Source organism: Leptonychotes weddellii, chromosome 4 (assembly GCF_054177405.1).
Source record: "Leptonychotes weddellii isolate Sample4059 chromosome 4, ASM5417740v2, whole genome shotgun sequence".
Taxonomy (NCBI): domain Eukaryota; kingdom Metazoa; phylum Chordata; class Mammalia; order Carnivora; family Phocidae; genus Leptonychotes; species Leptonychotes weddellii.
This window is the reverse complement of record NC_138372.1, coordinates 122,751,377-122,774,216: the sequence shown is the minus strand read 5'-3', so window position 1 is coordinate 122,774,216 and position 22,840 is coordinate 122,751,377. Positions and strand designations below refer to the sequence as shown.

Below are 22,840 nucleotides of genomic sequence, written 5' to 3'. Positions count from 1 at the left end.
TTAGCATAATCTCCTCCAGTCCCATCCATGTTGATGTAAAAGTTGGGTATTCATCTTTTCTGATGGCCGAGTAATCTTCCGTTGTATATATGGACCACATCTTCTTTATCCATTCGTCTGTTGAAGGGCATCTCGGCTCTTTCCGCAGTTTGGCTATTGCGGACATTGCTGCTATGAACATTGGGGTGTATATGGCCTTTCTTTTCACTACATCTGTGTCTTTGGGGTAAATACCCAGTAGTGCAATTGCTGGGTCATAGGGTAGCTCTATTTTTAATTCAGTCTTGAAAGAGATGACAAAGCAGCCTGCTCGTGTGGGTCCCCCACTAGCATGGAGTGATCCCAACAGCTGGGCTCTAGGGAGGGCAGCCGGGCAGAGGAGCCCCAGGGTTATAGGTTATAGGCTGGTTAGAGGGCAAACCTTTCTCCTTCAAAGCTTCTGATTACTCCTTCCCCCTGTGACTGTGACTACATAGGGAGACTGAACCAACAAAATATCAAAATTACCTTAAGGCACTTTAAGTTCTTTCCCTGGTGCTGTTTCAGGAGTCTTTGTGTCTGTAAGAACCTGGCATCACCTTTACTCCCAAGTATGAGGATCATGTAAATTATGGATATTGTGAAATCTTTTCATTGTGTGCCAAATGAATGAGCAGGTTTTTCCCTCAGTGTATGAGATTGTCTTGAAAACTCTTACAAATTGAATTTCACTGTGTACTCTCAAGCTTGCTTTCTAGAAGCATTTAATTGTCATTCTCTGAAAAAAGTAATTTGTCTTTTGATAGAACAATTTGCCAAGAAAGAGGGTAAGGTGCTCTGAGAAGAACTATAGAAGAAAATTTGAAAGATTCTCATCTCTTGGTCGAAATGGCTCCTCAGACTCTCCTCGGTTGTTTCAAAGCTCAAACCACTGATGAAGAGCTTCTGCAGCTTTTCAGGCTCTTTGGGAGACTCTGACTTAGACATGACGGCGGTGGGAGGGGAGACTTTACCGATGAATATTCTCTTGAAAAAAAAAGAAGAAAGAGTAAGCTTTGTTTAGTAATTTAGCATCGCCGTGGACATTGGAGAGCCAAGTTGTGATAATTTTTACAACTTCATGATGAAATTAATTGAGCAGCACCCCCAAATTTGGGAACAATTAGATTTTTTCTCCAATTTAAGAATCTCTTTTCCCAGTGTATTGGGAAGTGATGCTATAAAGTTTCTATCTCTGAGTTCACTGCTTTAAAAATTATAAAACACACCCTGAATGAAAGCCACATTTGTCAACGTGACATTCATTTGTCAATATGGTTTATTAATCCTCTGTTGTACTTCTTCAACTGTTCTCTAATTTGAAAATGTTCATCTCTCAGGAGGTGGTACAATTTATCTGATTCCAATGTACCACATAAATTGTTTCCTCTTGATATTAACTTCTTTATTGAAATAAGCTTCCACAAGCTGATTCCAGTTCACAATGATCATTATCTTATGAACCCTCACTTGGGGTTAACTGGCCAGAAATTAATGAACCGGAGTAACCTCTTCATCTCAATGAATGATTACCAACGGCTCTTCACTTTAACAACATGGTGACCACTCCTGTCCCAGCTATCCTTCCTGAAGGAGAGTGTAGGAAAGCAGGGCGCTGGAGTTTAAACACCTCTCATCGCATTTCTCCTCCACCGTCTCCCATTTCAGTAAATGGCTCTAGTTAGTGCTTGAGCCAAAATGCCTGACAGCCAGCCTGGATTGCCCCCTTTTGCTCATGTCCCACACTCAGGGCACCAGCCAGTCCTGCCAGAGCAGATGCCATTGGCCGCCACCAAGCTCAAGCCACTATTTTCTCTTGTCTCAACTCCTAGCAGGTATCTCCTAACTGGCCTCCCTGCCTCTAGCCTGCCTTCCCTAAAGCCCGTTCTCCATATACAGCCCAGATCATTATTTTTAATCCTATTATGTCACTAGGCCTGCTTAAAGCTTTCCAGTGAGTTCCCATTCCACTTAGAATAACATTGAAACAGCTCCCGTGGCCAAAGGACCCCACATGACCAGCTCTGCACCCTTCTCCCCTTCTCACCCAAAGTGTGTCATTCTTCAAATACCCAGCACTCATTCCCACCATCTAGCCCATTCACAGCTGTCCCTTCTGCTTGGAGGGCATTTCCCTACCTGCTTAGAACTGATTGTCCCTAAAAAAATAAAAATAAAAATAAATTTAAAAAAAAAACCGCCTGGGTGGCTCAGTCATTAAGCATCTGCCTTCGGCTCAGGTCATGATCCCAGGGTCCTGGGATCGAGCCCCGCATCGGGCTCCCTGCTCAGCGGGAAGCCTGCTTCTCCCTCTCCCACTCCCCCTGCTTGTGTTCCCTCTCTCGCTGTGTCTCTCTCTGTCAAATAAATAAATAAAATCTTTAAAAAAAAAAAAAGAAAAAGAACTGATTGTCCCCCCTTCACACTTCACCTCAGATGTCACCTCCTAGAGAAACCTTCCCTGACCACCTTACATGCAACCACCCTCAATCACTGTCATGCCAACCTGTTTAGACACTCCACAGCACTTGTCACCATCAGAAATTAGTCTGTTCCTTTTTGTTTGTTTCCTGATAACTGTGTTTCTCCCGACCGGCCTTGTCTGTTGGTCACCAGGCGTTGCCTGTGCCTAGAACAAGGTCTAACCTAGAGTACACTCTCAATAAACACTTGTTAGGTGACTATCCAGTGAATGAATCCTTCCCTTCCTCCTACTATAGGACTGCGACTGGATCACTTACCCTCTGGACCTCCGCAGAATTCCTGATCTATACAATAAAGCCGACAAAAGTTTGGATTTTATGGGACGAAGTTAAAGAGTCAGTGTATACAGTAGCGTGTGGTACATGGTACGTGTGGGCCGCAGGGCCCATAATAGACCACAAGAGACATGGAGTGAGCACAGGTAACAATGTCCCCTCCTTGTTTTACAGGAAATCTTCAGAGGAACTGGACATGGACAAGGTAACAGCAGCAATGGTACTAACCAGCTTGTCCACCAGCCCTTTGGTTCGAAGCCCACCCGTGCGGCCGAATGGTAAGCCTGGGCCATGGGGCCTAGGGGAGGGCCCCCTGACACCAAGAGCAGAGCCTTTCTTTGAGGGATCTCATTTCTATCACACACACAGTGAAGAGTTTAACCGCCACCCATTAGCAGAAAGCAAGGAGAACTGTGGAAGAAATGGAGACCTCACAGCTATCATCTTCCTCCTCATCTTCCCAGAGACCTCCCAGCATCTCATTCATACATCCATCCATTCAGCTCACGTTTACTGAGCTCCAGCACCTTTCCAGAACACATCGTAAAGTGCTTGTGCTTCTTTTTTCCCAGGTAAATGGAGGTTGGTCCAATGAAGTTATTTTCACCAGCATTATTTCTGTTCAATTGGACAGGTAGTTGGATCAAAGGACTCTGAATATTAAATATTTTGAAAAAGTATGATCCTAATAGAATAATAATATTAATCAAATAGAAGTATGCAGTCCATTCGTTCATTCGATATATATTTATTAGATACCATACTAGATGGTTTGAAAACAATGCATACTCAATCATTCATATTGTACAATTCCTATGGGGGAAAAAAAACTATCAATCATATTAATGGCTAGCATTTATTCAGCACTTATTATATGCTGAGTACTAAGCTTGCTTCATCTCATATAATTCTCACAACAACTCTATGTTATTATCACTGTTTTACAGATGAGTAAACCGAGGCACATGAGGATTAACTGATTTGTAAATAGCAGAGCTGAAATTCCATTCCATATCTTTCTGATTCCAAATCTGCTATCTTAGTCATGATATAATATTGGCGCATATAATTCAATAGGATAAATCAAGAGGGCAGCAGAGATGAAGTTAGAGAGCTTGACCCAGTAGCGATCAACGGAAGCCGTGTATTCCTGGCTAGGAGTTTGGACATTAATCTGAGGCTATAGGACAGCTATTAAGTGATAGGCTGGAACATTATTTTCAGGATTACAGGCAAATACAAAAAAACACAACCATATGGGTGTTCTGGACCTTGGTGGTCACAGTGGGGATGAGGAGGACATAACTGAGAAACGTGGAGAAGGCAGAATCGACAGGACATGGTGATGAACAGAGAAGATGAAGGAGAGGGAGTGACAAGGGTAACTTCCAGGCCGTCCGTGTGCTTCAGAAGGAGGCCCCTCCCCAAGATGGGGAGCAGAGCAGGGACATAGATCTTTGGGTGACTGTTAGGGCAAGAGGTAGGGTTGCTGAAAAAGATGAGGGTCCAATTTGGGACATGTTTAGTAGGCAGAACTTTTCAAAGGGTCTCTGTCTGGTGGAGATTTGGGTACAAGCCAGGAGAGAGACCTGGGCTGGTGATGCGGGACTGGAAGGCATCATTGCAAAGCCAGGTGAAGAGATGAGATCACTTTAAGGGGACTGTGTAGAGGTAGAGTATGATGAGAAGGTAGCTAAGGGGGATGGTAAGGCCTGTCATCCTCTAAGGGACCAGCAGAGGGAAAAAAGCCTGAGGAGACCTGAGGGGGTCACCAGAGGTGTAGAGGAGAACCAGGAGAGTGTGGTTCACGCAAGCCAAGGGAAAAGCATGTTTCAAGGAGAACCTCTGAGGCTACAGAAGGACAATCATGCGAAAGATTGAATTCTGCATCAAGTACAAGGTCACTGGTGGTTTTGGCAAGAACATTCCCAGTGGACCACCCCTGGTCACTGAAATGTAGTACACTGAGACCACTGAATGAAACCTTCTCTTCAAAGCCAGCCTAGTCAATTATGGGCCTGAGCTATGGTTCACACATCATTTGATTATCAGCCTGAGGTATTAAATATGGTGAACATCCAGTGAGTCCTCACCCGCACTTAGTCCAATCCAACTGGGGCATAAGGTGCTCTTGAAATGAGCCTGACCACCCCTGTTGAATGACCTGACCTTCTTCTCTGGGCTTCTTGGCGAACAGTTACCCTGACTTACCTTTCTCAGCTTGGCAATGCCGCTGAAGAACTATTACAGCAAACACAAAACTGAAGGCATCCCCGAAGCCCATCATAGGAAAAAGGAATCGCAGAGGAGAGAAAGTATTTTTTGCTGTAATCATCATTTTTACCATTGTGTTCTTTTTTAATTGAGAACATCTTTAATGTTCTTCGTGTTAAAAGGTTAGAATCAAAATAAACTTTTCGCTTCTTCAATGAAATCTTTTGTTAGCATAGTTACAAAGAAAGTAATTCAGTGTTTGTTACGATTTAAAAAAGAACTACCCAACTAATAATCCCAAATGGTCTATTATCTCTCATTTAGTCTGCAACAGGAAGCAAATTTTTAAAAAGGGAAAGCAGTTTATGAAAATGAAGGAATTAATAACTTTTTTAGAAATAAAGATTATATCCAGAATTACTGTATGTCAGTGAGTTTTTGAAAACTGTTGTGTTCCTTTTCTGTGTCTGAAAAGGATCGTTTTGTCTGGATGTGGGTGTGCAAAGAGAGTAAGAGACCAACGGTGTGTGTCTACATTTTGGCAAATATTTTTTTAAGAAAAGAAGATACTGTTCTCTAAAAACACTCTGACTTTTTTCTGATAAGTTTATTTCTATATCACATTGTCCTTCTGTTTAAATAGTGTTTCTAAAGGAAAGGTCATTCACAAGTAAGCAAATTAACTTTTGGCATTGACATGAAGCAATGTAACCACACTGTAATAATAGTTGGTTTTCAAAATAAATTCAATTCCTCATACCTAGCCCGATGACACATCTAGCACCATGAACTTATTTTATTTTACAAGTGCTTGCTGCAATATATTTATAAGCCTCATAAGCCTGCCAAGTGAGTCTGTCACACCAGGTGATATTACCTAAGGTCTTATAGGCTCCTCTTGAGGTCGTGTTGTATTGAATGGAGCTTTCTTATTTACAGTAGGCGACTCGGGTCCGGTCAGTGCATCAGTCGCTGCGTAGACTGCAGGGGTGAGATGCTAATTTGGTTTTTGCTGAGGCTGGCAAGGTGTGAGCCTGCATAAATGACCACTGGATTCTGTTAGAGCCTTGCTTTAATGAGATGGGTAACTTACTCCTGCTATTTCAACTTCAGACTTCAGTCCACTAAGTGAACTTTTCATATGACATAGTTGAGGAATATGCTAGCAATCCATAATTATGTGAAGGTAGTTTAGAAATTTCTCCTTGAATGCTATTCTACCATTTGCCCTCATTAGTAATTACAGAGATGTGAGCAACATTTTTTTAATGAGGCATTTTGAGACTTCGTCCCCATTGTACTTAGAATATAGTTGTAATATATTCAAAATGTACATAAATATGTAGGAGAAATTATCCTTTAAAAAGAAAGTAGAATTTATACAAATGCTCATTAAGATTGGGCAGCTTGAAAGGTAAAGCAAATCTTCAGTGATTAAAAGAGCCCCCTTCCCCCCAAAGACATTCTAACTGGGGAAAGATCTCTCTACACTAGCAAACATTTCATAATGTTTCCCCACAAGTGGAAAGGTAAAATTCAACACCAGTCTTACCAGTAATTATTACCAATAAATTCTCCTCTGATCTCAGTTTTGCTGGAGACAAAGGAGGCTGCTTACAACACAGGACCCACATGCATGAAAAAGACCAATGGGTAGACAAGGGTTTGGGTCTGGCACCCACCAGAGTTACATACTAGTCATGCCGCAAGTCACTTAACTTCTAGGTGCCTCACGATCTCCGCCTGTAAAATAGGCATGACAGTCCTTACTCTGAGAGACAGATGTTGTGAGAATGCACGAGACTGTGTGAAGGCGCTCCATGAGAGGTAAAACACCAAATGTAAGGCCCTGTTATTTGTTAGAATAAGCAGCTGTTATGATAAGGTAGATGGCCGTAGGTAACTATCTGGAAATCATTCTCTTCGATTCTTAAATCCTAGACTAACTTTTTCTATAAACGGAATGCAAGGATCACAGAACTATGAGAAATTTCTTTTGAAAAGCTAAAATAGGGGATGGGGAGTGGGGGAAGACTGCCGCCAATGATTTCTTTCTTAGAAAGGCAAGAGCTCCCCAAACTTAGTAAACAAAAACATCTTTTTTCTTATTTTCATATAATCTCCACTGTCATCCTGAGAAACTAGTGTTGAAGAAAACAACACACATCAGAAACCTGTGAGAAAAACCTGCTGTGTGATTAAAATAGCTAAATGTTTATAAACTACAAAGCAACACGATTTTTTTTTTTTGAGGTTCAGAGTACATCTTACATCCCCAACCGTTGCAAAACGTCGAGTGGGCTGCAAGCACTTTGCTATGCATCAGCATGGATGCAGATGCTAAGCAAGAGCATAGCATCAAGGCCCCCGTGGCCCCCGTGGCCCCCGCCCCACCCCCGGGTGCAGCCCGAGCTCGCCCTGACGCTGTGTTTGTGTGCACGCACAGAGGGCCTCAGCGGATCCTGGAAGGAGGGAGGAGGCGTGCCTTCCAGCAGTAGCAGCAGCGGCTACTGGAGCTGGAGCGCCCCCAGCGACCAGTCCAACCCGTCCACGCCGTCGCCGCCGCTGTCCGCCGACAGCTTCAAGCCCTTCCGCAGCCCCGCGCCGCCGCCGCCGCCCCCCGACGACGGCATTGACGAGGCGGAGGCCAGCAACCTGCTCTTCGACGAGCCCATCCCCAGGAAAAGAAAGGTTGGTGTGTCGGCCGCGCCGTGCTGGGGTTTGGGTTGCAGGAATGTCCGCCTTCGAAGAGCCGGTGTGAGCCTGGGGCGGGGGCGGGGGGGGGTAGGGGGTTGGGGGGGATGCTGCACTCCTCCATCCCACGCCCCGTGGGGCAGACAGAAACGGCCCCTGCTCCCCTCTGATGTTCTCTGATGGCTCAAAATAAATGAAGGGTCATGATTAAAAACAAAAATGACCGAGTCATTGAGAATGTTTCTTCCAAGTACACATGCCCCGCGCCCCCTCCGACCCCATCCTCCGCTTGTCAGTCGCTGCGCTGGTATAAGAATGAACATCAGGTACTCTACGACCAACCAGCACTTGGAAGTTAGCAGATTGTACTTGAGGCTTGGTTTGGTAATTAACTCACTCTCTTGTTGGGACCTGATTTTTTCATCTGTAAAATAAAATTAATACTATATGTTTCTCTTTTCTGCTTCAGTAAGCCCGGAAGGGTTTTGGGAAGAATATTTTGCGCCGTATTTTTATAAAACCGGTTGAAACATACGTACCAGCTGACATATAAACATGTGTGTGTACTTACATACTAAAAATTACATATTTACTACATTAAAAGTGGAAAAGGAGATCTAATTAATTGGTTTAATAAATTAATTGATTATAGTTTTATGTAATCCTCACAGCAGTCCTTCATGGTAAGTATTATTTTCCCATTTTGATATGAGGAGGTTGAGAATCAAGAGATTTTGCATTCAAGTCACCCCTGTCACGCAGGTTAGAAAGGTCCACAGCTGTCATTCAAACACAGGTCTGCCTGGACCTCCAGCTCATATTCATATTTTTCATTTTCTTCACATACATTTAAATCATTATGTTCACTCTCCATTTTTCAAAAGTATTTCTATTTCCTGGAAAAAAGCAATACTACTATATCTAGAAAACACTTTAACATTATTTTTTAAATCACCATATAAATATGAAACTGCTATTTTACATATTGGTCTTTTAATTTGTTATTGGTAGCTTCATTATTCATGACTATTCACAAACAAAAATCCAAAGCCAAACCCTGAGGGCTGCAATGCAACGTTCCCCCCCCCAATTCATTTCAAAGAGCAAAACAAAGAGATGGCATGGATCCAGCTGTCCCTCCCTGCATCTTTCTTAGCATCCTTCCGCATGTGTAACAGTGGGGGTTGTATAGGAACGCTCTCTACTCAGGGAACAGGGCATTCATGCAGTCCCCTGTCCTTCCCAGAGGCAGTGGCATGAGGCTTGCTGTTTTACACACCCCTCCATGGGGCAGGGGGCCTGCCGTTGCTCCAGCCTCCTGAGGGTCCCTGAGGACTCGGGGACTCTGAGTCTTTGCTTGACTCATCAGGGAGAGAGGTTGGCACTTGTGTTGCTGGGAACCTACAGGCAAGACAGCCACGTGGACCCGAAGGCTTGTCCTTTTGCTTCAGGCTGCGCAGACTTTCTCTCTGGGGTCATCGGAGTGTGTAGCGCGGGCTCTCATCCAGCAGGTCCTGGCATTGTGGCAAAGACTCAGGCCCAGGACCCCCTTCTGCACCCCCAGCTTGTAAGGTGCACTGCTGAAAGCCTGCCACAGCCTTTCATTTCTAACGTAGCCAGGAGCCAAAACTCACACTCTTGCATTACAGTGAAGTCGCACTGGTCAGACTTGTAGACTCTATAGGCTTCAGCTAAATTAGGGGATAGTCAAGCCACCAAAGGAAAAGGGGAAAAAAAAAAAAAGCTTCATTACGAAGTGGCTTTATTTGGGGTGCCTGGGTGGCTCAGTCATTAAGCGTCTGCCTTCGGCTCAGGTCATGATCCCAGGGTCCTGGGATCGAGTCCCACATCGGGCTCCCTCCTCGGGGGGGAAGCCTGCTTCTCCGTCTCCCACTCCCGCTGCTTGTGTTCCTGCTTTTGCTGTCTCTGTCTCTGTCAAATAAATAAATAAAATCTTTTTTAAAAAACAAACAAAGTGGCTTTATTTGAAGGGCACAGACCCCCCTCTGCAGGATGCTGGACAGTAGGAATAAATACACGAATAAGAAACACGTTCAACCTTCTTTCTTCATGATTTTTCCCTCTACTCAGACCCTGGATTTCCCCGGGGTAATATTCCTGCTGACTGAAGCTCATAGTCACTCATTTTTAAATCATGGATCTTACATAGACCAAGTCATTGCCTTTTTAACTTAAAGTTACGTTGAATAGTGAGAGTAATGAGAATGTGGGATGGTTGCTATTCATTTTTTTATTTATTAAGTGAACCAATATTTATTGAGCGCCCATCAGGCAAAATGCACAACGTCCTGGGATGAAGGTGTAGCCGCTTCCTTTAAGGTTGGACATTGGGCGGGTGGACACTGATGTGGAAAGAGGCAGTAACGAGTGGAGTGATAAATGCTGCGCTCACAATGTGGCAGAAACACAGTAACTGTGACGCAGTTATCTTAGAGTTTTAAAAGTCATATTTCAAAAGATTTCTAAGAGTTAATTTGCTCCATCCATTTGACAATATGTTCTAGTCAGTGAAACTTTCTGAGTTCATCTTATTTTTCTCTTCATCCCCTCAAATTCCTAATATATTTGAGACCATGGGCAATTGTGATCGTCACATGTGCTGTGGGGATTGTTTGAGGACCTTCTAGATCAGAATTTTCCAAACTGCAGGTTTCAATCCACTAGTGGGCTTTTAGTCAATCTAATGAGCTGTGAATAGCACTTCTTTAATGAATAAGACAGAATAGGATGCATTGTACTCAAGCAGGGTAGGTGTTGTTTCTTGATGCTTTTGTTTCAATTATACACTTATATGTGTAACGTGCAAAATGTATCTTACTGTGGCTCATGGTTTAGAAAATTTGGAAGCCCCTGTTCCCTGTTATAGAGAGAGAACCTGGTAAGTGGTGACTGAAGGAGCACCTAACAGAAATCAAAAGACCCACGTTCTAAGCTCAACTTTGCCACCCTGAGACCTGAAGAAAATCATCTCACCTCTTCGATTATCAGCTTCTTCATCTGTCAACCAGGCCAACGGGTATTATCAAACCTCTCTCCAGATAATGGTGAAGATTAAATGTGACCATAAGTAGAAAGGATGTACAAGCCCTAAAACCCCAAGTCCTAGAATGTAGCAACATGGTAACAGACATTTTAGACCCCTAAACAAACGGGGAAGCAGCATTCCCTAGATGGGATTATGAAGAAGCGATCCTGATCTCCCTCCTCCTTATGGAAGCTCTCTCATCTCTTCTCCCACCTCCCCCACCTCACTCTCACCTCTTATGGTGATCCGTGTTCCTCTTATGTGAAGAGGAAGAGAGTATGAGACGTATTGTCTAGACCAGGCATTATCTCTCTCTCTCTCTTTTTTTTTTTTTTTTTAAGATTTTATTTATTTCTTAGAGAGAGCATGAGAGAGACAGAGCATGAGCAGGGAGCAGGAGTAGAGAGGGAGAAGCAGGCTCCCCGCTGAGCAGGGAGCCCAACGTTGGTGGGGCTCGATCCCAAGGACCTGGGATCATGGCCTGAGCCTAAGGCAGAGGCTTAACCAACTGAGCCACCCAGGGCCCCGGGGCATTATCTCTTACTACCAGCAGGAAGGAAGAAATACCGGCTGAGAACAACTACACCTGCAAATTTAGTTACAGTTTACAACATGCTTTTAAATGCAGCCTTTCATTTAATCATCACAAAAATCCTTGGCATATTCCTACCCCCATTTTGCAGAAGAGGCTCATTAAGGTTATGCGAATTGCCCAAGGTCCTGTAGCTTATAATGTGGCAGAGATAAGATCAGCTGGCTGAAATAGCAAAGATGAAACTCTGGAAGCAAATTAATTCAAGGAATCCACATTTCCCTCTGCCCACAGAGGAGAATAACACGAAAAGAAAAAAATCAGATGCAGCTAGAGCCAACATCGTGTGGCAGGGTGGGATTGGGGTGCGGAGGGTTCAGAAAGAAAGCCGAGGGCAGAGAACGGAACTCCAGGCTGTCTGCTGCAGGGTCCACCTCCTGAAGGAAGTACCCACCTCTTTTAAGAGGATCTTCAGCCAAGGTAGTGGGAATGCAAGAAAGGGATATGAAAGGCTTCTTTCTCCTGGCCCTGGAGATCAGCCAGCCAACTGCGTCAAGCCCAGTGCTAGCAGAATTTTTCCTCTGGGATTTGAGACCCACACACAGTACTTCCGTGCACAGGCAAAAGCCGGGACTCGAGCTATAGGGAACGTGCAGTTCCCTTAACTGCCACCAGGTGACGCAGTGATCCTAACTACAGCCGCTCTGGGAGTTTGGGAGAAAACAAATTCTGTAGAAGACCAGAAGACCTAGAGTTAACCATCAATCCCAGAAGACCTCTAGAAAATGAAGAAATGCTGATAACTACTTATTAATATATACTTTTTTTCCATGTCAGATTCCTAATTCTGTCAGATGCTGAGTTTGTCCGTTCGGGAACAGGATAAAACAGTTCAGGCTCTGGAATTAGTGCCCCAGCTCTGATACTTGGGTGACCATAGGCAAGCCGCTCGACTTCTCTAAGACCCAGTTTCCTCGTCTGTAAAATATGGATCATGATAGCACCACACTGATGGGGTTGTTCTGAGGATGGTATGAACAGTACATGTTGGCTGCTAATATTTTGCTTTCCTTTTTACCCATTTGACAGTTTGAGAAGCGTGGGTGTGGAGAGAAGGGGGTGCTCATCTCCATTCTCCATTCTGTCCCCACATTGACTATATCAGTGTCGGTGCAGCTCAAGACACCGCATCCCTCAGCAACTTCAGCCACCTTGGACTTCTTTAGGGTTAATGAGAGAGGCCAGCCTACGATCAGGTGAGGGGTGAGGGCAGCAGTGACGGGGCAGAAATCAGGGGCCGTACAAGGAAACCTGACTCAGGACTCTGCCTTTCAGAACATCAGCAGCAACTCAAAGACAATCACTACATTCCGGCCTTCATCGTTTTCATTTATTTTTACAGGTGTCTCGACCATGAACCATTTTACCCATGGACTAGGGAGAATCTCAGGTCAGAGGGAGAAAAGTGCTGAGTTAACATAAGGTGCTTCAGCAATTACTGTGCAGTAGTAAACAATGAATTCGTCATTTGCTCCACTCTGCATTTTCAGTCTTTCAGAACCAAAAAGCAATGAGTCACTTTAAATTGTGAATGAAAAGGAAACAAACCCGTAAATCCCTCACCAATAAGCCGTCGCTAGTCTCTGCGCGCTGACTTAATTCCTAACCCACTAATTCAGAGCAGAGAGTGCCTTCTGCAAGAACGGACGCTCCAGAAATAGACCCATCTGTTAGAAGTGCCGGGGAGGGCGGTGCTAAGAAAAGCAGCTCGGGGTCACACTGTGCGGATTTCATGGTGATGACACAACACTGCCAGCCAGATCGGGGAGCGGCTTGGCTTCAGGGAGGATCGGGATACAGAAGAGTGAGGTCTAGGTACTTTAGTGACAGGATCTCAGAATAATCTCCCAGGCAGTATAGAGATCTGGAGCCTTGGACCTCGAAGGACTTCAGAAATCACTTAGCCCACCCTTTCCAAGTTACAGGACCGCTTGATCATGTCCAGAAATATCCAGATTCTCCCAAAGATGAGAGGCACTTGCAGAATCCACTGGTTGAGAAAATATATAATGAGTAGGGATTTTTATGAATTCATGAAAGCTTTTGTCGTTGTTCTAGAAATCATTTTAAATCAACTTTATTTAGGTAATTTACACACAAGAAAATGAACCCATTTTAAGAATACAGTTCAGGGGGTTTTGACTGATCTCTCCACCTGAGGAACCACCGCTCCAACCAAGGCCAGCACTCCTCATGCCCCTCTGCAATCAAATGCCCCCCACAACCCCCACAAAAACCAGTTCTCTGACTCGTGTCACTGTAGGTCAATTTCGCATATTGCCGCACTTCAAGTAAGTGGAATCATACAGTGTGTACTATTTGGTGTACAAAATCCCACGTGTTGGCAACCGGAATGCTCATTCATTGCTGGTGGGAATATAAAATGGTACAGCCACTTTGTAAAACAGTTTGGCAGTTTCTTATAAAGTTAAATATGTGCTTACCATATGACCCAGCAATTCCACTTCTAGATATTTACCTAAGAGATAAGAAAACATATGTCCACAAAAAGACTTGTAGACTTGCAGTTCAGAGCAGTTTTATTCATTGTCACTCCAACCTGCAAACAACCCAAATGTCCCTAAATAGGTAAATGGAGAAAAAATTGTGGCATATTCACTCAACAGAATACTATACCACAATAAAAGGTATCAAACTACCCACACATGAAACAGCGGGTGAATCTCAAAAACATTATGCTGAGGTAAAGTAGCCAGCACAAAAGAATACGTCTTGTATTATTCCATCTACGAAAATATCTTTTCTTTTCTTTTTTTTATATCATCACAGCATCTGTAAGCAGTGCATATAGATGGGAGATGTTGAATCCATGTTTGGTATACATTTGAATTCACCCATTACTTTGCACTCACCTCACACACCTCCGAGATTACTCGTTCGGTCCTCCCGTCTTACAAATAAGGAAATAAAGCCCCAAAGTTGAGATGACATGTATAAGGCTGCTTTCCCAATAAAAGAAAGAACTGGAACCCCTACCAGCTTCTAGGCAGTTACTGAATTTTTAAATACATGTGTTCACTTCTCAGTCTTCTGGAATGTGCTGAGGGTCTGAGGGGACCTCTTGGTCCTCAAAGAGCCATTGGAGCCTCTGCCAAGCAGTGTGGGTTCCTGCCACAGGCCGCAGACTGAGGAAGCATGTATAAGGCAGGCCGAACACATCTCTGCAGAATAAGTAGACGCTTCCCTTCCCTCAAGGACCCTGGTCCTCTCTGGGGATGCTTGGGTGTATGAACGTACACATACATACACACATACACACATGCACACATACACACACACCTCAATTGCCATATAAGACATACGTGAGGTTCTTCAAAATTGCCTCCAAAAAAGCAACTTGGTATTATTAACCCCAGGCTGCTGTGTGGTCAACGGGGCAGTAAAGTGATCTTCATGTACCTTCTGGAGTATAGCTTTAGTTGGACTTATCCCTAGGCATGTTATGGAATACTTCCGAATTCAGCCACGTTTCCACTCTTGGAACCGAAGGTGACCTTCAGCCGTCATCTTGTCGGTCCTGTGGACCAGTCTCAGTTCTTTCAGGAAGATAGAAGCTACTCCAATGCGTTCCAGGTATGAAACGGCTCAAAACCAGGGCTGAGCCTTGCCGTGGGAAGGGCGAGCGGAGAAAAGATGAGGGAAGCGCTGGCCAAAGCTCTCAGCCTCCAGCTCCAAAGCGCCTGGTGCCCGAGTCGGTGTGACAACTGCTGCAAAGCGGAAGCAGCTCCAGGAAGCTGTCTCCAGCCCGGGTAGCCTACTGCCCCCAAGTCGGGTGACTCGGAACAGCTTGCCTGGAAGCTGCTGAGACGCTCCCCCCGCCCCCGGCACCCGGGGGCAGGGGCCTGTGTGAGATCCCAGGGCTCTGGCTCTAACTGCCCGGAGCTGCACTCCGCTGGGGGTCAGCGCCAGGGTTCAAGGAAGCGAATGTATGGAAGACCCCAGCACAGCGTGCTCCCCAGCCAACAGGGGCCTCGGCTCCCAAGGACATCCCAGCTTTGGGAACTTCTGAGAGCTGGTATCTGAGAGCTGCGAGGGGCAGCCCGGGCTCAAGCACAGATGGGCACGTCCAAACTTGGCCGCTGCGACTCCACCAGCAACTTTGCTGGCTTTGGCTTCCTTGAGCGAGCCGGGACCCAGGTGGCAACCCGGGCGATGTTTATTTAGCTATTTTTTCCTGTTCTCCTCCTCCCATGGCTTGTTGTTGGGTTGTTTTTGTTTTTGTTTTTGTTTTTTTAATGTAACCGCGAGTAGTCTGTTTGTAGACAAAGGATTGCTTTCCATTGGATGTCGTTAGGGGACTTTGCCGAGGACTTAATCACCACGTAAGGGGCCTCATGGTTTGACATAAGGACATCCTTCACCTGTGTAGAGAGAAGCCACTTGACTCCATTCGAGATGAGATCATCTTTTCAGTGTCCTTTTATTCTCCCAAATTATTCAAGCAAGTGTTACAGGGTGGCTTCCATTTTTTAAAAAATGACTTTTTAAAATTAAAAATAGGATAATTTTTACATTTGGAGATTAATGTGAAAAGAAGGTACCCCTCCCCAATATTTCCACCTTGCAATAATACATGTTTATTTGCATTAAATATCCTCCCCCCCAAAGAGATAATGTTCATATATTTCTTATAACCTACTTTCCCCTGTATCAATCAAAGCTCGGGCAGGAAGTGGGCCTTGTACTCCAGTGGCGTAATTGAGAAGAGTATAATGAAGAAACTCTTCACAAAGGTATAGACAGGGTTGGGGGACATCAGAAGAAGGTACCCCGGCAGCTAACAACATTACCACCCCTAAGCCTGAAAAGGCAAAGAAACAGAGGGGTTTCCAGAACCCATGGGGTTATCAAAACTGAAAATACCACCAGAAGTGTTAGTTTTAGGAGGAGAAATGTAGCCACGGCCCACCTGTGGCCAGGCAGACAGGAAGCTGAGGGAATCCACACCCTCTTGCCTTCTGGTCTCTCCTCCTGCCTCCCCACCTCCTGTCAGTGCCTCCCATTGGCCAAATCGACCAGAAATCAGGGGGCAAGGGCATCCAGTGATGCATAAAGGTGAGCCTCCAGGCACTGAGCTGGGCGGAGAAGGGAGTGGTAGGGACCCGTAGAGACAAAGAGCAAGTATCAGCAATTCCCTTCCACACGGGGAACTTGTTTTCTCACGTCAAAGAAGCTTTTCTGACAACTTCATTTTTAAGATTCCTTAATATGCAGTTACATGGAATTAATTTAACCCATCTCCCCGTAATTCCCTCAGTAACCTTGAGATGATTCCTGATTTCTTGCTAGTCTAAAAAGCATTGCGATGAGCATCTTTATACACATGTCTTTGCAGACATGCCAAATGATTTTCTTAGGATAGATCCCTAAAAGTTGAATTGGGTCAAAATGATAAGCGTTTTCCAAAGCTTAATCTGCATTGCTCTTAAATTTAGAGATAGCAAATATCTGTGCGTGGGTAAACTATAAGGGCAGAGCTCTGGCACTTTGGGATAAAATGAGATAATAAATGAAAGACGTTATTCAAAGGAAATGCCAAAAAGAAGAAGTAGAGGAGAGAAAGCAGAGCTTTCCCTCTCTGAAGGGGTTTGGGAGTGCCCCTTCCCCAAACACAGTTAAAGGTCTCCCCACCATATGTAATTATGTTTCTGAGTCCGCATTTGCAACCACCTTGCAAATCAGCAGGAACTTTCTCTATACATCTGGAGTATAATACTACGTAAAGGCCTTCCAATTGCTTTTGCTAATGACCCGAGTCATTATAAATTAGACCATCATTTTTCCTGCTGCACGTTTTCCACTTTCTTCTGGTGAACTTAGACCTTCCTCGAATACCTACCTGTGCAGGGTCTGTAAGGCTGGAAGGAAAAAGTACTATATGGAGTGAAGAGAAAATCATCTATAATTCAGTGTTCACCACACCTGCCATGGACCTGCACTGAGAAGTGAACTTGCAGCCAGGTAAGATAATCAGGTGGTAATCATCCTAGGAAATCTTCCTGAATTCCACAGAACAACAATCCTTTTGACAAACATTCTTTGAACATCAATTGTTTACTAAGAACATTCCAAAATGCTTAAGTAAATTAAGATGTCTCAAATATGGCTCATTGCTGTGGGCCCCAAAACACAACTTTCCCAAGATTCAACACAACAATTCTAATTGCTAAGTTATGTTGGGCACAGGAGTAGAGTGTTGGGCAAGAAGTCATGGTTCCTACTCTCAGAGAGCTTCCCATGATCAAAACTATTTAGTCCATCCCCAGCGTGTCTCTTGGAAACCCAGCAAAAGAAAAAAACAAGGAGGAAGCAAAGTTGATCACTTTTCATATCCATTACCTACTTTTCTTTGGGCAACAGATTTCTGTGGAGCCCTTAGCAGGGGCTAAAAAAAAAAAAAAAAAAAATGAGGGTGTGATTGAGGAGATGATACTCAAACAATTGCAATTGGTAGTTATCCTAATTCCAAGGGATTTAGAGAGGATATTGGTCAGCTTCATTGTAGCTATTGGATTTGATAGCCCTGTATCAGCTATTTCCTCCTAACTAAGGAAAGGAGATATACCAATGATATTTATTTTTCTATAATCAGTACCGAGCTTTACTGCTTATCAACTTAAAAAAACAAATGTTTGACATATTCCTGCAAGGACCAGGAACAGCAATCTTATAAATAATACTTGTAATGGCACAAAAATACCAGTGTGATAGTCATTTCCTAAAACAATCAGCAATTTGAACCTTTAAAAAATTCCTAAGATGTAGAAGGAATTTGGCTCTGTGTTGTGTAATACTATGCTATTAACTGACTCACTGGGTAGGAACCATCCAGTGACACCAGATAAGTGTCCTAACTTTTTGGGTTCTGGTTTCCACCCAGGAATATGAAAATAGTATCATATGCCTCGCCTGGTCCTTTCCCAGTCTCTAAAGCAACAACCTCAGCCTTCTCTGCTCCCCTCAGTGCTCCCACACAGCCTCCCCACTCTGCCCTTCGCTTTGACCTCACTTCCTACCTCACTGAAAAATCAGAAGCATTCAGACAGGACTGCCTTTTTTTTTAAATCGGCAAACTAACTGAATCTACATCCCTCCCTTGGTTTTCTTTTCTTCCAGGGGAGAACTGCCCCGCTGCCATCCAGGGCAGTCCTCCCACCCAGACTGGAGGTGATGGGGTTGAATCCTCTTCCTTCTGCAGGGCTTCACCCTGTGGTTCTCCCCCCAACCCCCGAATCTCTACTACACTGTCCATCTATTCTTCCTTTGCAACTGCTCCCATCAGCATAAAAAACTCACTTCTCTCAATCCCACTTACTCTCCAATCCCTGGCAGTCTGACTTCCTTCCCCACTACTCTGTGAAAGCTGCTCTTGTCTGGGCCACCAACAGCCGCCATGTATGGCCATGTATGGCCTCCATGGGACTCTTCCCAGTCCTCGTTCAATGCCGTTGGCCACATCTTCCTTCTTGAACACTTTCTTCTATATCTGCCGTAATACTACACTGTCTTGATTTCCTCTCTCTCTCTCTCTCTCGGACTGCTCCTGCTATTATCTATCTATCTATCTATCTATCTATCTATCTATCTATCATCTATCTCTTCTCCTGCTCTCTCTCTCCCCAATAGGAAGTACTGGATGCTGCAGAATCCTGGGCCTTCTACTCATCTCTAGTTGCATTTTCCCCTAGAGGATCTCATCCAGACCTAAGTTTTAAGTAGTCCTTCAGCTCCTGACTCCAAACTTCTATCTCTCGCCCTGACTTCCCCTAAGTTCCAGGCTCATATGTCCAGTGCCATACTTGCCACTTCTTCCTGATCTATAATAGGTATCTCAAAATTAACATATTCGAAACAGAACCACGATTTGCCTAGCTATGCAAGTTGTCTTTAATAGTATCATATGCCTGGCCTCATATTCAACCCAAAGCAAGTACTGTTGGATCTGCCTCCAAAACATATCTTGAATGTGTCTGCTTTTCTCCAGGCTCGCTGCCCAGTCTTCCTCCATCCACCGTTTCCTCTGACCTGCGGTAGCAGGACACAGGCGACCTTATTGCTCTCTCCCCAAAGCAGAGCGGTATTTTTTTCAAAAGATTTTATTTATTTCAGAGACAGAGTGCACAAGTCGGGGAGACTGGCCAAGGGAGAGGGAGAAGCAGACTCCCTGCTGAGCAAGGAGCCTGACACGGGCTCGATCCCAGGACCCTGGGATCATGACCTGAGCTGAAGGCAGCCGTTTAACCGACTGAGCCACCCAGGCGCCCCTGGAGTGATGTTTTTTTAAAACCTAAATCATATAATCATATAATATCACTCCCCTGCTTAAACCCCTTCAATAGCTTCTCTTTTATTTTAGAATAAAGCCCAAATTCCTTACTTTTACCTACAAGACCCTGAGGATCTGGCCCTCCTTGCCTGTCTGCCTTATTTCCGATCATTCTCTCTCTCTCTCTCATTGCCTTCTAAACTCACTCTTCTTTCTAGCCCTCCAATCTGCCAAGCTCTTCTTCCCCTTTCCCCTGGAAAACTCCCAACTCTTAGCATGGCTACCTGCTGCTCCAACCTTTGGGTCCTGGCTCAAAAGTCACCTTCTAGAGGTCTTCTCTGACCTACAGCCACTCCACATCCCTCTCCAAGAAATCTACCATAGCTGAGGCAGTCACCATTTATTAGCATTTCTGTCTCTCCCCCACTAGCATGTAAGTTCCTGGAGAGCAGCTTTTCTCTCTCTCTCTCTCTCTCTCTCTCTCTCTATCTCTGGCACCTGGAATATTCCTTGCTAAATAGCTGTTTAGTCTAATTAATCAAAGAATACCATCAGCAAAAAGGTTTGGAATAAATCAAGAAGTGTTTTCATCTATCATGACTTTATTTCCAGACAGCCATTTGGACTCTCAGGTACATGTAATTTCAGATTGAGTCATTAATTCCCTTAAGTGGAAGATATTTTTTAATAGTTTACCTTCACTGTTTGAAAAATGGGTAAAAAGCACTCCTAGTGTGAGGGTTTGTTTATTAATATTGTTAAGTCATTCTATGCTTTGAATACAAAATACCAAGCAGAGCTCCTTCCTGTGAATATTTGGGGCTGAGGGGTGGGATCTAAATTCTCCCCCTTTTGTCCACCCTACAGCCCGTGTGTTTAGATCAGTGGCCCCAGGAGATCAGAGAGCCTGAGACTTGTGAACAGTCTCCTTAGAATAAACACAGACTCGGGCGCCTGGGTGGCTCAGTTGGTTAAGCCACTGCCTTCGGCTCAGGTCACGATCCTGGAGTCCCGGGATCGGGATCGAGTCCCGCATCGGGCTCCCTGCTCAGCGGGAAGCCTGCTTCTCCCTCTGACCCTCCCCCTTCTCATGCTCTCTCTCTCTATCTCATTCTCTCTCTCAGATAAATAAACAAAATCTTTAAAAAAAGAAAAAGAAGAAACACAGACTCATCAGGATTGTGGACTTTAAAGTCTCCTAAGTATGTGTTTGCTTCTCAGCTTCCTTCACACGCTTCTTGGGCTCCGGCCCCAGCTCCGTGGAGCGGCAGCTCCTGGATAGCTCAGAGCGGCCTGCTGCCAGGGCGAGCATCCCCCAGCTGCTGGTGACGCCCCGGCGCTGAGGCAGGAATGGCTGGCTTGCGGCGTTGTCAATGCCAGCCACCCAGGCAGAGCCTTGGCGACGATGCGGGGCTGCCGGCTCACGGAGCCCCCAGGCAGGGTGGGGCTGTCGCTAGTCCGCTCTAGCTGGCTGCAGCTGTGTGCTGCTGTGATTTTCCCTCCACTAGCCATGCTGGAAGTGGCCGTTCCCCAACACGCAGGCTCCTCCTCCGTTCTGGAAGGTTCCAAGTGTCTTTTCAATTGAGAAATGTACAAAAAGTCTTCGGTGGGGGTGGCTGTCTGGATCAGGATACTAATCCCATCAGGAACACCTGAAGGAGTCGTCTTCTAAATGTGTAAATGATTGCCCCATAACACAGGGCATATCCCGGGCAGCCCCACAAGGGCTGGATGGCAGAAATCCTACTGGACTTGGAAACAAAGCTACATCAATCCTACCAGTTCAGGGAAGGTGTTCCCGCCACTGTGTTTATTGGTAAGGGTAGGCCTACTGTTGGAACAGCCTATTTCCAAACCTCAGTGCCTCAATACCATAAAGGTTTATTTATTTCGTATGTCACAATCCACTCAGGTCAGCTGGGAGTGGTGAAGGGAGTACCTGCGCTCCACACAGTCCTCCAGGGACCCAGGCTCCTTCCACCTATTACGGGGATTCTTAACCTGGAGTCCACAGGTCCCCAGAAGGGTGGGCAGAATTCAGAAGGTCTGTGAACTTGGAGTAGGAAAAAAGTATATTTTCATTGTCATTAACCTCTTAACTATAATTCAGCATCTCCTGCAGTTATGATTGACAGCATCAAACCACAATATTAGTGCTGCCTGTGTGACTTTACCACCAATAGAAAGCAGAGATAGTTTCATATCACATTATAATTTTAGCAGATATCATGAAATCTCACTTAGGCTTAACACGACTTTGAAATGATGGTACTTATTAGACTCACTTCAAGACCTTGTTATTCAATATGTTCATTAAAGAATACATACCGTACCAACCATATCACAAAATATTTTTAATATTTTGATAACTGTATTTCAGTATACTTGCTCTTCTTTGTATTTCTATGTGTTTCATTTTAAATGTTAAAAAATATTACTCTGCCTAGGTTTCATGGGGAACTGCCAAAAGGGTGCATAGCAAACAAAAGATTAAGAAGCCCTGATCAAGTGGGTCCCCTGAGTCCTTGAGCATCCTCTGCGTCCAGTCAGCAGCCTGGGCTGGAATGGCACTGCCCGGTAGTTTAGGGACAAGTCTTAGAAGGAATATCTACCACTTCTGCCCACATTCCATTAGTCCTAAGTCAGTCACACGTCCCCACCTGACCGCAAGGGAGGCTGGGAAATGAGGTGTAGCCGTGTGCTCAGGAGGAAAAGGAAATGGGGATCGGTGAGCACACAGAAGTGACTGTCACCAGGCCTATGGGAATAATCAGCAAAGCAGTGGCATCCCAAGGACAAGGGCCCTCTCTGGAGAAAAACGAATCTCCTGTCAAATTCATTTCAGGAAGTATAATCATAATAATACCATAACAACTACCACTGGTTGAATAATTACTCCTGTTGGTGTTGTGCTAAAGGATTCACTTTCACGACCTCATTTAATCCCATAATAACCCTCTGGGACAGGTACTATTATTGTTCCTACTTAATAAGTAAGGGAACCAGGGACTTGAGAAAGTGAGTCCAAAATCAGTGCTTTCAATCACTGTGCTGGACTATTTTGGGAAAACACTGAGACCCTTGAAAAGAAGGTGGCATTGTATCCTGGTGGAAAGGGCAGTTCCTGGTGCCCAACTCCCTGCATTCCCAGCTTTGCTAGAAGCTGGGCACAATTTACTGAAACCCTCTATGAATCTATAAAATGGTGGCGGGGCGCCTGGGTGGCTCAG

General features: G+C 44.8%; 1 protein-coding gene across 1 annotated transcript in view; it reads left to right on the top strand.

Moving 5' to 3' along the window:
• The window catches only part of ZNF704 (zinc finger protein 704), a 229,979-nt gene that overhangs the window by 176,790 nt on the left and 30,349 nt on the right, over positions 1 to 22,840 (top strand). The window contains exons 3-4 of the mRNA XM_081816176.1: positions 2,952 to 3,055; positions 7,438 to 7,682. Of these exons, the coding sequence (XP_081672302.1) occupies positions 2,952 to 3,055; positions 7,438 to 7,682 (349 nt within the window). The remainder of the gene's footprint in view (positions 1 to 2,951; positions 3,056 to 7,437; positions 7,683 to 22,840) is intronic.